The following is a 16,630-nucleotide window of genomic DNA, read 5'->3' on the forward strand; positions in this document are numbered from 1 at the left end:
ACCAGGCCAGGGCCCTAGTTTGCATCCGGACTGGCTTTGGATGCAGCCAATCCTCCTTTCGCTGATGGAATAGTCCCCCCTCCCCACAGCCCCGGCGCGCCCCTCCCTCCCTCGCCTCGCCACCTCCCGCGGCAGAGCGAGAGCTGCGCGGCCCGGAGCGGCGGCGGCGGCGGCGGCGGCGGCGGCGGCGGCGCTCGAGTATCTGCCCCGCGAGCCGCGGAGAGGGGAGAGCGAGAGCGCTCCTCCTCCCGCGCCTTCCGCCCCCTCTCCTCCCCTCTCCCCTCAGCTCGCTCTCCCTTCCCTCCCTCTTTCTCTTCCTTCTTTCCGTGCCCCCCTTTCCCTTTTCTCTCTCCCTGTCCATTCGTTTGAAAATTCCCATTCCCCCCCATCGCTCTCCCACTCCCCCCACCCTCCCCACTGTCACACTCTCTTTGCCCCCCTCTCTCTCCTTATTTGCCTGCTCATCTCCAAACGTGGATCCGCGGCTCCCGGAGGAGCCCAGCGCTCGGATCCCGCGCGTCCGGAGCACCTGGAGTCCGGCCGGCGGCGGCCCGAGCCTGGCCAGCGGCAGCGGCGGCGGCGGCGGCGGCGGCGGCGGGAGCCGAGGAAGCGGCAGCCCCGACCGCGGGCACCGCGGGAGCCCCAGTGGCAGCGGCCGCCGCCGAAATGTCCCGGCGAAAGCAGAGCAAACCCAGGCAGATCAAACGTAAGTTTGCACGGGGGGCCGAGAGTTGGTGGGATTATTTCTGAGGAGGGGGGCGCGCGGGGCGGGAAAAGGGAGGGAGACTCGGGGAAATCCTTTCCCGCTGCCCGGGATTTGTCAAACTTTGCCTGAGCAGCTGGAGGGACAACTAGTCGGGCACAGACACACGGACAGCCCGAGCGCCAGGCAAGACAGCGGCTGCGACGAGCAGCCCACTCCTGTTCGGCTCATCCTTCGCGCTCCGGGGTCCTTTTTAACCCGACCCCCGCGCGCAGTTAGCGCTGCTGTCTCGTGGAGCCTGCCTGGGCAGCCCCACTCATTTAGGAGATTTGTTACTAGCGCGGCTGTTGTCATTGTTGTTGCGTTTGACGAGCTGCTACTCTCGGGGACCACTTTTTAGCAACCGGGGGTGAGAACTTAGTTCTCCGAACAGCTGGTCGAGACCTCGGGGCGAGGGGGACAACGTCCCCAGGCGGTGGAAAATCAGTGTCTGGGTCGCGATCCCAAAGCCGAAGCGAAACAAAAAGTAGGTGTAAAAGTTCGCGCCTCTGCAGCAGGCAGCCGTGCGCCTCCGCCCTGCGGGTCTGGCCGGGGGCTCCGGGCCCGTCCGGTTCGCGTAGCCGGGGAGGTCTGCGGAGCGGGCGTGCGGTTTACCTCGGGCCCTGCAGGCGCCGGGAGTTCTCGCTGGGAGGGGCCGCCGGTCGCTTCCCAGCGCGGAAGGCGGGAGTTCAAGGCAGCCTGGGCGCCGCAGAGAGCGTGACCTGAAACCCCCGAGCCCCTGGGGGCCTGGGTGGTACTGAAAGGACACAGCGGGGCGAGAGGCACCTGCCCGAAACGCACACACCCGCAGAGCTCAACTCGGCCAACTTTTCACGTCTTGGGGAAAATCCTTCCCATGGTGTTTTGTCGCCCTGCGACACGTCTTCAACGCTTTGGCCGAAAAGGAGAAACAGCCTTATTTATTTTTTTATTTTTTGCCAGCCATGTGGTGTGTCCATTCCTTCGTGTTGTTTAAAGTCTGGCAACTAGTGTAAAACTGATTATTGTGTAATTTTAGGAAAAAGCTTTAATTTCACTCCTTCCCCCTTGATTATTAACCCTACTCACCTCCTCGTGTTGAAAATTTCATTTAATGTAGTTTTAAAATAAATCATATAAATCAACGTAGCCAGTATGAAGTGGGGTCCAGGATATAAGCAGTTTGCTACATAAGTATTTTGAGCCTTGCCTCTGAGACCGGACTCAATAGCTTTTATTTCGTGGATTTCGCCTCTTATGCTTAAGTTCCTGTTTACTGCAACTTGGGTTAAAGCAAGGACTGGACTTAACTTTTGGCTCAAAGCAGTTTTAATTGAGTAGAGATACCGTTCTTGAAGACTTTCACTTTTTCAGAGTGATTATTGTATGGTTTCAACTAATAGCCTTTTACCTTTTAGAACTAAATTGATCACGTCCCTGTGTGTAAATGTTGCATTTTATAGTACAAAACTGTGCTTATTATAAGATATGATTGTAAACATTATTAAAGGCAAAATGCTTTTTAGTTCACGGCTGTCGTCTAGATTGTTAATAAATAATTAATATTAATTGATTGTATGGTGCAAAGACCATCTGATTCTACTTGGAAATACTTTGTTATCTTCCCAATTAGCTACATTAAAATTTTTTTTTCTATCCTTCTATGTCCACCTCATATAATTGAAGATTAAAGCGTTGGAACTAATTGCTGATGCTACACTTGTGTTATAGGTCATAAAACATTTTAGTCTTATTTGAATGCTGTGGTTTATTAACTATCAAAAATACTTAAAAGTTCTCTCATTTGAAAGTGAACAAGTATTATATTTATATTTGTTGACAGTGATCGTTGCCTGCTGATATATGCATTCATATGTGGTATTAATATACATGCAGTTTAGACTTTTGGTGGATTCAAGTTGGGGTCACAGTGATAATCTATGCAAATGTGGACACACTTCTCCCCTTGCACTGTTAAGGAAAATGAAAAATTAGAGCTCTTTGAATTGTTATATAGAGCAGTGCTATCTAATAGCTGTTTTTTTTGGGGGGGGGGGTGGATACTAGTTTGACCAGCTGTAAAGTCACTTTGTTTGTAACCTATTGGCATTTGCCTCCTTTTGCCTGTCCAGGAGGAGGAGGCAGTTTTGCAGGTGGAGAAGTTTGTCTCGGTACTCAAAGTCATTACCATGATAGGTCTCTCCCTCCAATTTTAGTAGTGTATAAGAAGTGTAGCATTTTTTTAAACGATTACAAACAACAGTGTTGCTTTTGATATTCTGGATCAAATAGAAGTTTGGAAAATATCAGAAAGAGATGCATTTTGAAACAGTAGCGTTTCATGTAACTAATGAAACTGCATTTTAAACTTGGAAACGTTCAGAATTTGAAAATAAAGCTTTGGCATCGCTGATAAAACATACCCAATTTAGAGCAACTATGACAAGCAAAAGTCAGCTTATACCAGAAACTCTGAAGACAGTCAATTTAAAGGACAAAAAGGTTGTTGGGCACAGTTTTTTTTTTTTTCTTTTACTGCGTACAGTTCCCTGCTATCTAAAATTGTGATTTATACAGTATTTTAATATTTTGCTTATTCTATCCCCTTGGGTGCTCTCTGGGCAGCGATAAAAAGGCAACGCTGAAAGAGCACCATTAATTTGCTATGATGACTGGCCAGATAAGAGGAGATAATGGGAAAGATAAGCAGAGAAGATATACCATCAGAAACCCGATTATTACCATTAAAATTCCAGCCCAGCAATCTGCAGAAGCCTGATAATTCCTTCTCCGTTTCCACCACTTTGGATGATAAGGCAAAAAATAGTCACTCAGTGCTCCTTGATTAGACTGCCTGGATTTCCTGATAATACAGTGATAAATTATGTATTTTGCCCCCATGTTTTGTCCCAAAATTCAGATTTTTTTTTCCTATTCCAAGACTATATTTTCTGCCCTCCCCTCAGAAGCTTTCTCTCCTGAGCTATTATTGTAATCCTGGTTTGATAAAAAGCCCTGATAGGACGGGAGGTGTTTGGTGTGGGAGCCATATCATGCTATCTGCCCATCTCCTCGCACAGCTGCTCGCTGTTGTTGTTTTTAGCCTTATCACCTCCTGCCAATATGCCAATAAATTGCCCAGATTGTTCTCCATTCTGGGGCTGCACTGCAAAATTTATGACAGAAATGATGATTTTTTTTTCTTTTACCAATGTATCTCTTTATGATTAGTAACTGTGTTGTGTGTGCAGTTTACTGTCATTTTCTTCTTAAAGCTGTTGTCTCTAGTAATGTGTTTACTGCCCTATCTGTCCCCAACTTCATTCACACTTAAGTGTATTGGCTATGGGTTCAGGAAAAAATTTTTTTTTCTTTTTTTTGTGCAAATGCCAGCTAGTAGTTAATGTAGACATCGAAAGGGAGGAAAGAAACTCAAGTACTTTATTTTCATCTAACATTAAGAAAAGGCACTCTTCTTGATACCATTCAAGAACAGTTTTCCTAAAACTTTTAGATTGCTTGATGTTTTCAAACATGTAGAACAGAAATGTTCGGTCTAGATCATGTGCCAAATAATTTGTGGTGAAGGAAAAAGAAAGGGTGAATTAAGAGGCAGAATTTTTTTTTAAGTGAAGTAGATATTGGGAATGAATATATACACCTTGAAAGTAAAATGTCCCCTGTTAAGAATAATCTCGTTAGCAGTTCTGTACTGGGGCTTTTGCAGAAGGTGGAATCCTTTCATAGTGAATAAATAACCTTTTTGTTATTTGAGATGATCTAATAAATTCAGGCTGTATGAGTCCCTGACTTGCACAGTAGAATTTTAATGTTTTATGCTATTTTTTTAAAAAGTACATAATATTAAATGTTTTACTTATAAAACGATTGTTTTACATGAGAACATTGCATATTAAATTTATTTAATATTTGCAAATGTGAAAATCTCTAAGTGGATCATCTTTAGAACCTTAAAATTACGTTACACAAAGAAGTGGTTGTGGTTATTTTTCATTGTTCTAGTGTAGGATTTTTTTTTTTTTTTTAGTGTTTCTGGTATTAATGTTCAATCCATAATTTGGGGGTTAATTAACTACCGTATTATCATTAATATTATTATTTTTTAAAAGGGGTTTGGGTATGCTATGCACATTTGAAATACATTGATCACTCTTATACTCAGGATGTTTTCTCTTCACCTGCCAAATATTAAGACAGATCTTTGCTTTGAAGCATATTACTCATTTCTTTGGATTTTAAAAATAATTAACTATAACATTTAAAAAATAAGCCATTCTCTTTGGCTTATGGTATGGCTCATGTTAGGGATTTTATTTTCTATGTTTTTGACTGAGTAACATTTCAGAAAGCCTGTTTTTACACTGGCCATGAAATAAAGGAAAATACATTATGTATAATAGTTGTTTCATCAATAAAATAGAAAGATTGGTACCCAATGTAAGGTAAAAAATTAATTTCTTTATTTACAAATTTGAAATATATCAATACATAGAATTTTTCTGAAAAATCTAAGAATAAATATTTAGTAGATTTTTTAAAAATAGGAAAATTTAAAAATGGCTAATATATGAATCCTAGTTTTTAAGAGTTATTATCATGAAGCCAGGTTTTTTTTTTTAAGTTCAGTGGAGTCAACAATGCAAATATAAATGAGGTAGCATTTTCATCCCTAGTTGCTATAAAAGAGTTTAGGGTTAAAACTTGGTGATATGTCTTGGAATTAAAAGAGCAGCTCTTATGTTTTCCACTTCTGGTAACTTTCTAAAGTGGTTCATTTGTAAAATTATGCAGTAAGAAAAATTATGAGGTTTAATATTATATATCTCAATATTTTTTAAATGGACAAAGAAGTTTGAACTCTTCTATAAATTATAGGTAGAAACGTTAAGAATAATACAATTGTATTGGTTCATTTACAAGGAGTGTAAGCATCTCTTTGAATTGCACATAAGATATCAGTGTTCACTTTAGACATTGCAAGGTACCAATAAGTCTTTGTAAATTAAAATTTTATTTCCTGAGCTATTTAAATATAGACATAGAAAATATGTGACTTGTCCTATATTGTTTAAGTTGGTACTGTTAAGTTTTGCAAGACAGTAGTGCAGTTAAACAATTTGTTTCTGATTTTTACATTCTGCTAATTTAAAATCTATTATATACTTAAGGGTTAATGCAAAGATTTACACATCAGTTTGTTTCGGGTTAATTGTGGGGATAAGTTAAAATATTCAATGATTATGTCAGCTGTCTAGCTCATATGTATGTATGTTTTGCCTGTTTGGTAGTGTAAATTAAGTTAACTTTGTGTGTTACAGTTAAGGTAACTCATTTCTCCCGTTCATGAGCTCTTGAAGGCCTCCCTCATCCATGTTATTTCTGCTGTTTGAGGACTATTTAAGGACTAAATTAACTCTTCCTCCACATGATAAAAACAAAGAAATGAAACTAGTTAGCCCATTTTGCTGATAGTTCTTATCTCTGGAAAAAGTTTTGAGAGAATGAGATTGAAGCTAATGTGTTTGCTAAAATGACATATCTGGAATTAGATGTATGGATTTCTAATACTGATATTTTTGCTCTTCCCCATAAACAAGGCAAATCAAGAATGGACTTACTGGCATTTTAATCACATCCCCTTTTCAATATGTAACTTTTGCTAAAAAGGTATTAAATGAATAAAGTAATCTTATATACTCTACATTCTGTGATTAATTTTTATGTTCAAAGAAAATGCCTTCTCAAATGAACTTTCCTTCAAAAGAATGTATATTCAGGTTTTCATAAGGTGACACTTTAGAGCAGGTTTTTGATGTTTGGCTAAATTGTGTGGAAAATCTAAAATTAGGTTTATCTGGGAATAAAAAATTTTTCAAGAATACTTTTTTGAATGCAATCTTTGTTCACTAGAAAATGTGAGTGAATACATTAACTTTGGAGCTCTCATTCTCCAAATCATATTCCCTTGGAGTTTTTGTTACTTTCCCAATTCCGAAGGATTAGTAGGACATTTCAGAAGAGCACTGCAGGTATTTTTGAAACCCTGTCTGATTCAGTGCCTGCCACTGTGTAAAATTATCAGTTCATTCCCTCACCAAATGAACAGCAGCGAAAGTCTGTTACTTCAGTCCCAGAGAATGTGTTTCCACCATAGATAAAGGGGTAAGTATGTATCATTCAATAGGTTACATTTTTAAAAACTGAAATGCAATTAAATTAATAAGCTCAGACATCGCAATATTTGGCATTCTAGAAAGAACTATCTCTTTAAAGGTATTAGCATAAAGATAGCACATTTGTTTATTATGCTTCCAAATCAGCTCCTAGTATCTCTGCCACAGGTAACAATTGACTTTTCAGGCTTCAAGTTAATAGCCTTGTCTCTTGCTTGTAGGGATCAATATTAGTATTAATTAATCACCATTATCAGCACTAGGATCTGGTTCTATTTGTTGTTACATCAGCAAAATATCAATATAGAAAGTGGACTCTCTGATCGTCATGGCAACTTCATCTCTTGGGTCAAAGAAAGTTTATCTTATCTGTGCATAGAGAGTGGCAAACTGTTTAGGGATCTAGTTTGAACTCTAAGAACATTGATTTAGTTTTTGCGAATAGAGGCTGAATTCCAATCACAAGGGATAGGTAAGATTTAAATATTAATGCCGAGAGGCTTGTCTGAGAGGGTGTCATACCATTACTGTCAGACTGTCTTTTTGAGAGGACAAAAAGAGAAGAATTGTCTAGTCAGGATTATTTAAAGCCTTAGTAATTTGTGCTTTTGACAAATACTCCTAAAAATGAATATATGATAATTACTGGGTAGAACTGGTTTTGGTCAAGATTTCCGGTGTTAAAATAAGAAGCTCTTATTTTTTCTCTTTCATCCCTTCTTTCCTGGTCCATTATAATAATGTATCCACTATTTTTAAAGTACTTTTGAGGACCAGTTTTGCCTCACGATGGGTGCAGGATAACCAGTCCCATGTCTGAGGCCAGAGAGTTTTGCTATGAAAGGTCCATGGAAGAAGTGGCGTGGACACTTTTATTTTAGTGTTAACAAATATTCATTGCTAATAAAGGAAATCCTAATGTAGTAAGTAAATAAAGGAAATCCTAATGTAGTAAGCTGAAAGGATAGATGTCTTCAAAGGATGTTTGCAAAGATAATAAAAGGTCCTAAGTTGCAAAAGCCAGGAAACAAAAGACATGCTATTTTGTTGATATTTCTAAGAGACAGTGATCACTTAAAATAAACATTTTTTTTTTCTAAATCAGATCCTTGGAAATTCATCTTATTCTTTTAAAAAATTATGCTAAAGAGTAAAAACTGGATTTAGAAATGGTGCCTGAAATGCTGTACTTTACTGTTAAGCTTGTGGGCACTAAATAAACTTAAATAAGTTTGTATATGGGGAAACTGTATATGTATCTCATGATTTTGGAGATTTTAAAAATGAATGTTGAGTGCCTGATGGCTATAACCAATGCCATATAATTGCTTATTCATTCCAGGCATTGTCCATGTAATAGCTGAAAGTCAGCTCTTTATATAGTCTGCAAGGCAGTGCCATTTAATATTTAATATTCTGGTAATATCCCCATGAGTGTAAAAAAATAAAGGGAATATGTTTATAAGAGGCACTAGTGTAATATTTAGTATTAAATAGACCTTCATTTCATCTGGGCATCTGCCACTGACTGTTGCCCCTTTGAATTGTTAGAAGTTGTTGAATGGTATTAGTCTGATGTTTCTTATACATGATTTGACTTTTGATAATGTTAGATGTATCTTAACCAACTACCACAAATATATATAAAATAGCTTATATATAGGCTACCACAAACATATATAATTTTAATAGCCCACATAAAAGCTGTAACACCTAGCTTTTGTGCAGCCTATTTTAAAAGCTATTTTAAACCTTAAAATGCATCTAAAATTATCTCTAAACGGACATTTATTGAAGATATATTTAACATTATTTTTTAGTTGATTCCCTTCTTAGAGAAATCCTTTTGAAGATATGAATTACTCTAACCTACATTTGTAGGACTTTGGTGAACATCTCTTGTTGAGACAGTAGAAGAGAATTTTCAACAAGTTGACATCTATATAATATTGCATATGGAAGATTTCTTGTGTGAGTTATTTGACATAGGTTTTTCAGCCACAATCTCTACAATTATTTTATTTATTTCAAAATTTGGAAATATCTTTAAACTTGAGTAGGGTGAAGAATTAATTACAAAACTGAGACAAATATTTGTCCTTTATTACCTATTAATGTGGAACTTTTAATTTTCTTATTAGTTGTTCGTTTGGGATATGAATAATAGTGTACTCTTTAAGAAAGACTTGCTTTGTTGTGGTATATTCTGAAATTGTTGTGAGCCTGCAATAAACTGGAAGTTAGAAGATTAAAAATAGTTAATTGACAGATATTCAAGTTCAGTTGAGGGCCAGATTCCTCTAAATGTGTGCCAAAAAAATAGCTGAAAATCTTATACTACTAAGTGGCTTTAAAGATAATAAAAAATAATAATGATAGTAATAATAATTGAATACACTAAACATTGTCCATTTCCCTCTTGCTTACTACATTTAAATTCCCTAATTTAGAAGAAAGGTTTTAAAGATTATCAGGTAATTCAATTAAAAGTTCTGATTATTTAAAATTAAATGATACAAATTTGTGTTATCATTAATTTTAGTAAGAATTCTTGCTTACTGTGTCTACTGAGAAGTTCAAAGGCTTTAAAAAAATTTTTTTTAAATAAAACGCTTTGAATTCAGTGGGAATCTTTTGAAATGCTGTACAAATTATTCTTGTACTTTCTCATTTGTTGTGTACAAATTATTTTCATGGTGTGCATTTTCATCCATGTCAAAATATTATCACTGTAATACATTGCGATGTTCATAGTCCATACTTTTATGATTAAGGTATGTATTTATGTGAATAAGTTTTGTGGATAAATTTTATGCTGCTTTCAAAATATAGTTCAGTGAAGATTTTAATGAGAGCTGGATGGGATATTGACAACATTGCCTTTAATGAAAATCCTATATTCGTCATAAAAGTTGTTCTTCTGATTTTAAGGAAAATCTTAAAAATTAATTACTCCTTGAAGAAAAAAGAAGACTAAGTTAAGCAAGTGGATACTTATGCTAACATAGAGTATTTATATCCACAAAATATGTCTATATTTCACTCTTCTCACTTTTGTGTAAAAATTATGTAAAAGATATTTTCTTTGAATTAAAAAATTTGTAACTCATAATCTATGTCATAGTTGATTCCTTACCCAACTAGTTTATGTGTACGAGTGCATTCTTTATATCATTAGAGCAGCGGGACAGCTAATGTAGATTTGCCAACAGCATGGACAGTCTAAACATTTTTTTCCTCTAAGACTCCAGTCAATAGGAATAGATAAAAAGGCTTTTAATTTTCTGACTTATTTTTATTTATTTGGGATAAAACTATCTGAATTTGTATTCTGCACATTTATCAATTAGGTCTTCTTTCTTTTCTTGAAGTGACATCCTGAAATTCTCATTTTGTTAGCCTTTCTGCCCACATTGTCATGAAAACAGTGACATTTCCCTGTGATGTTTGACTTGTACCTAAGTACTTTTACAGATTTTTGATTTATTGGGCCTCCCACAGCCAAGAACAGAGTCAGTGGGCAGGAGAGACTGACCAGCATGGGGCCTGTGCAGAACTGAAATATTCAAGAGTTCATTTGCAAATATATTAGGTAGCTGCTAAAAATATCACCCCACTTCTTAACGATGTGCATCTTGGACAAACCGGCACATATTTTGTCATCAAGTTGCTTAAGCTTCTGAAGTCAGGGCTACAACTGGGTCAGATGATAAGATGAGCACAACAGAGAAACGAAGAGAGCGTCTGATAAAACCTGATTGATTGATGTCTGGCTTCCCCACCATCACAGGCAGTTGACAGTTAGTTTGGGATCAGATGATTTGGCTTTTGCGATAGAAGATGGGGCTGGGTAGGCAAGCCTGAAGGACAAAAAGGTCAGTTTCTGTGTAGTGTCAAGTGATGTCGAGCTCCCACAAGGTGGGACATTGTTAATATTTCATTCTTTCTTTTTAGGTCTAGGCCCTAATATTTGATAGTCACTTAAAGGCATGAAGATTCAGTCTACAAACAGAAATCTGTGACTACCTTCCTGTTCTTTTAATCTAATGTTTTTACATGCTTTATGTCACAAGGGCAAGGGCATATTTTTTTTAATAATTACGTGATATTTTATGTGATACTTTGCAATATATAATGACTTTTGCGTATTTCATTTTATTATGATCTCGTAAGGCAAAAATAATCATGACACATAAATTGGCTAAATTTAATATTAGAAAATACTTTTTATGGAGAAATATAGATTTACTGAGGGGAAGTTACAATGTAAATTAATCTAGAGTTATCAGCTCCAGGTGTTTGGGTATCATAGATTATGCGAAGCTTAGGTGAAAAATATTCTATTACACGGTTTAGACATGTCAGAGTTTGGGAAAACCTTTCTAGGCACAATGGGAGAACTTTATATTTTGTACAGGTCTGTGGTTAGTGGATGATTGTGGCTGTAGTTTGCTGAACTTTACTCTTGCTGGTGATAGGATTATTATAATGTTTCTTTGTATTTTAATCATGGAAAATCCCAAATTCTTGACATATTAAAATCACCTAAAATATATGTTAGCCAGTTTATATGCTACTACAGAACAACACTGTAGATCGCTTTTGAGTTTGAACATAATTAATAGTAGATATTGATTATATCTACTATTAGGTAAATTAGATAAATTATGTCTACTATTAGAAGAAACAAGGAAGGGAAGAAAGAAAAAGGAAAGAAAGAAAACCAAAATAGCTAGTTTCAGAATAAAATGTTTTCCAGTGTTAGCCATGAAAATTAGTAAAACCGTTATAGTATTGGAATTTGGACAGCTTGGATTTGAATTTAGATTTAGGGCAGTTTGATTCTCTCTAGAAATCCTTTAGGATGTATCGCTTTTCTCTGAGTTTTAAGGGTCAGATCTCCAAAGGACAGTTGGGTCTCAGCTAATACTGTAGGCTTAATACCAACAGGATGAATTCTGCAAGGTGCTGTATTACTGATAGTATAAGTGGAATACTGTATGAAAGCACATGCGCCAAAACCTGAAGTGGTACTCAGAATGAGTGATCAGGGAATGGGGGCTAATGGCCATTTCAGTCGTGATTAGTAATACTGCCAAGAAAGGTGCCATAAGAAAATGACCTAGTCTCTTCTACATACATTTATATGGAACAAAGAGACCTATCTATCGATCTGTCTACCTCTCTCTCTCTCTCTCTCTCTCTCGTCTCAGGAATAATGAGGAATCATTTAGGTGTGGTTACAAAAACTTTTTCAGAAAAGATGTTTCAGGCAAAAGAAGCACTTTAGTGATTCTGTTCTGATGGTCACATTGCTGATGGATGTTATTTACTGGTGGTAGCTAATAATGGTCAATACTTTTTGTTACATCAGGGAAATGAGAACACAAGTGGATTTCCCTAGCCCAGTTGCTGTATAAGTCTGTGATACATTTCTCAGTTATTCAGTAAAAATGATGTTTCGTTTTAAGGTGGTATAACAGTTGTAAAATGAAAATTACTTTGATAAGTATTTAGAGGTTTTTTTTTTTTTGCGTATCCATGAGCAGCTGTCTAAAGTTTTTTTATTTTATTTTATTTTAATAAATTTATTTATTTATTTTTGGCTGTGTTGGGTCTTCATTTCTGTGCCAGGGCTTTCTCCAGTTGCGGCGAGCGGGGCCACTCTTCATCGCGGTGCGCGGGCCTATCACTGTCGTGGCCTCTCCCGTTGCGGAGCACAGGCTCCAGATGCTCAGGCTCAGTAGTTGTGGCTCACGGGCTTAGTGGCTCTGCGGCATGTGGGATCTTCCCAAACCAGGGCTCAAACCCGTGTCCCCTGCATTGGCAGGCAGATTCCCAACCACTGCGCCACCAGGGAAGCCCTCTAAAGTTTATTAATTTGCTTTTCTGTGCGCGTGCACACACACAGTATCATAGATTATCTAATACTGCCTTCTGAACCCTTTTATTCCTTTAGCATTTTTTGTCTGTTTGTTTCTGTTATTCCATGTTTTTTTTAACATCTTTATTGGAGTATAATTGCTTTACAATGGTGTGTTAATTTCTGCTGTATCACAAAGTGAATCAACTATACATAAACATGTATCCCCATATCTCCTCCTTCTTACATCTCCCTCCCATCCTCCCTATCCCACCGAGCTGATCTTCCTGTGCTATGTGGCTGCTTCCCACTAGCTATCTACTTTACATTTGGTAGTGTATATATGTCCATGCCACTCTCTCACTTCATCCCAGCTTCCCCTTCCCCTTCCCCGTGTCCTCAAGTCCATTCTCTACATCTGCATCTTTATTCCTGTCCTGCCTCTAGGTTCTTCAGAACCATTTTTTTTTTTTTTTTTTAGATTCCATATATATGTGTTAGAATACAGTATTCGTTTTTCTCTTTCTGACTTACTTCACTCTGTATGACAGTCTCTAGGTCCATCCAACTCACCACAAATAACTCAATTTCGTTTCTTTCTATGGCTGAGTAATATTCCGTTGTATACATGTGCCACATCTTCTTTATCCATTCATCTGTCGATGGACACTTAGATTGCTTCCATGTCCTGGCTATTGTAAATAGTGCTGCAATGAACATTGTGGTACATGTCTCTTTTTGAATTATAGTTTTCTCAGGGTATATGCCCGGTAGTGGGATTGCTGGGTCATATGGTACTTCTATTTTTAGTTTTTTAAGGAACCTCCATACTGCTATCCATAGTGACTGTATCAATTTACATTCCCACCAGCAGTGCAAGAGGGTTTCCTTTTCTCCACACCCTCTCCAGCAGTTATTGTTTGTAGATTTTTTGATGATGGCCATTCTGACCGGTGTGAGGTGATACCTCATCGTAGTTTTCATTTGCATTTTTCTAATGATTAGCGATGTTGAGAATCCTTTCATGTGTTTATTGGCAATCTGTATATCTTCTTTGGAGAAATGTCTATTTAGGTCTTCTGCCCATTTTTGGACTGGGTTGTTTGTTTTTTTGCCATTGAGCTGCATGAGCTGCTTGTAAATTTTGGAGAATAAGCCTTTGTCAGTTGCTTCATTTGCAAATATTTTCTCCCATTCTGAGGGTTGTATGGTTTCTTTTGTTGTGCAAAAGCTTTGAAGTTTCATTAGGTCCCATTTGTTTATTTTTGTTTTTATTTCCATTTCTCTAGGAGGTGGGTCAAAAAGGATCTTGCTGTGATGTATGTCATAGAGTGTTCTGCCTATGTTTTCCTCCAAGAGTTTTATAGTGTCTGGCCTTACATTTAGGTCTTTGATTCATTTTGAGCTTATTTTTGTGTATGGTGTCAGGGAAATTAGAACACTCCATGAGGTTTTCAACTGCATCCTTTTTTTGCATATGGGTAAGCTGCATCAGATAAATATCTAATTATTCATTGAGGAAAATTAGAATTGACAAATGAGAAACTGCCACATCATAAAAATAATTAAGATCAGCAGTTCCTATGAATGGAAATAGCAATCAGCTATTTGGTCAGCTAGACCGCAATTTCTTGATTAGTTCTATGGCTTCGGAACTCTCACTTAAGGAAGAATATGAGTTTGAGATTCAGTGTCTGGACTGATCAGTCTGACATTCACTTTTATGTTTTTTCATCCTTGGTTTGTAAGTTTACATTTTGAAAAAAGATGAACAAAAGGGTTCAGGTGTGGGATGTTACTAAGAAAGACTTTTAGGGATTTGTTTTCTCTAAACTGGTTATCACCGGTGTTCTTTATACTGAGAAATAATCTCTTAGGTATTACCAGAGGTGAAACAAATGTTGAATGCACATTGTTCTTATTAACCCAAGAAGGAAAAATTAATTATTATATTATTGAATCAAGAACTTTTAGCCTGGGATCCATAGACTTTGAAGAGTTTGAGACTATCCAGACATTTTATACAAAATTTTCTGTATTTAAGAATTTTTCTGGGAAGAGGTTTTTATGAGACACTCAATGGGCTTCACAGCCCCACGAAAACTTTAAGACCACTCGAAAGAATTTCTGTGTAGGTGGCTATATGATCACTTGTTACATTGCAAAATAGCCGTATAAAAGGGGAACAGTTTCATTTTTATTTGCCAAAAGATTCTTTCAAAATCATAAAATCAAATCCTATCACCTTGCTGTTGTAAGTCCTCCAGTGGATGTCCTTTTCAAATGACATCTGAGTTTTTAACAATCATTGCTTATTGCATCCTCTGTGATCTATTTGTTGCCTTCTTGTCTGACCTGATCACCAAGTATACCATGATCATGTGCCACTTCTCTTCCCAATTCCTACCCTGACTGGCCCCTGTAAACCACCTACATTCACTACATTTTATCTTTACTGGTCTTCATTTTGTTCCTTGAACATGCCAAGCTACTTCTGTCTCTGAAATGCCATTTCCCTAGATTTCCATATGGCTGTCTTCTTCTTATCATTCACTTTTCACTTCACATGTCAACTGTTAAGAAAGGCCTTCCTTAGCCCGCATTTAGAATTTTCTGTCCCCATACAGAAAATGCCTCAGTTTGCTCTCTAGCCTGTTACCTTATTTTATTTTCATTACACTGATATTTATCTGAAATTATCTTCTTTTTTTATCTGTTAGTATGTGTACTTCTTTATTAGATGACTTCTCACTAGAATCTAAGATTGATGGGCAGGACCTGGTCTTGTTCACTTCTGTACCTCCAATTGCTAGAAGAGTACCTGGAACGTAGCAACACTCAGAGAATATTAGCTGAATGAATGAACAATTTTTAAAAACTCAGCAACATTTCCTGTGGTTTATCTTTTAATAAAAGTGATTTTGAAGTTTTCCACCCGAAAGAAAAAGAGTTACTCACATGCCTTATATTTAAATTAAATTAACTCCCATTTCTTCATTCAACAGTCATTAAACAAAGTATCAATTGTGTGTAACGTGCTAAACCATGGGGAGGAGAAAATACAAAAATCAACAAACTATGGTCTCTCCTGTCAAGTAGCACATTAGATAGTGAAGGAGAAAGGCATGATTACTGTACACTATGATATGTTCTTGATAGATGGAACTAGAAAGTGACGCCTCTGTGACTCAGGGTAAGCCTCTAGGATGAGACCTTACTTAAGCTGGGTCTTGAAGGAGGAGCTGAAGATCCAGTCAGGACAAGAGGGAATTGTATACCAACAGAATCAACAGCTTGACCAAGAGCAGAAAGGCATTAAGAACATAACATTTTCAAGGTCCAGTGAATAGTTGTGAGCAAAGATGAAAAGTACATAGAAAACAGTGACAGAGAATGCAACTTGAACTTGACTTGGGACCAGAGTTTTAAAGGACTTTGTGTGCTGTGTTAAAGAACTTGAACTTATTCTTTAGGTAGTTGATGGTCAATGCAGATTTTGAAAACTAGAGCCCGATTAGCGGATTTTGAATGTATTTGGTAATTACCAATTTGGTATAAGAGAGGACAAGAAAACCGTGAGCTGACAGTGGGTTCTAGTCTACTTTCATTTTGTTAAATTTAACAATTGATATCTTGAATTTAACCTTAGACCTCTGTGCTACCGTCCAACTTTTAGATGTTGATTTAATAACAGCATTGTAGCGGATGGCTAAAACAGTCACTGAGGACATTCAGTAGTTTACTATGAATATTTTATTGAGTGAGACAACGCATGCGAAAATAAACGAACAGAGCAATATCTTTTTAATTGAATCTGTTTGTGCTTAACTCACGAGATTGTCTTCGAGGGTA

At 37.4% G+C, this 16,630-nt stretch overlaps 1 protein-coding gene across 3 annotated transcripts in view; it reads left to right on the forward strand.

The window, feature by feature from the left end:
* The first annotated feature begins 383 nt into the window (after positions 1 to 383).
* The window catches only part of ZFPM2 (zinc finger protein, FOG family member 2), a 465,367-nt gene continuing 449,120 nt past the window's right edge, over positions 384 to 16,630 (forward strand). For 2 of the 3 annotated variants that reach the window (XM_073794661.1, XM_073794660.1), the window contains exon 1: positions 496 to 706. In XM_073794661.1, the coding sequence (XP_073650762.1) occupies positions 667 to 706 (40 nt within the window). In that variant the 5' untranslated portion in view covers positions 496 to 666. Of the gene's footprint in view, positions 707 to 16,630 lie in introns of all 3 variants that reach the window. The other variant, XM_073794662.1, reaches the window with a different exon arrangement.

Source organism: Tursiops truncatus, chromosome 17, assembly GCF_011762595.2.
Source record: "Tursiops truncatus isolate mTurTru1 chromosome 17, mTurTru1.mat.Y, whole genome shotgun sequence".
Taxonomy (NCBI): domain Eukaryota; kingdom Metazoa; phylum Chordata; class Mammalia; order Artiodactyla; family Delphinidae; genus Tursiops; species Tursiops truncatus.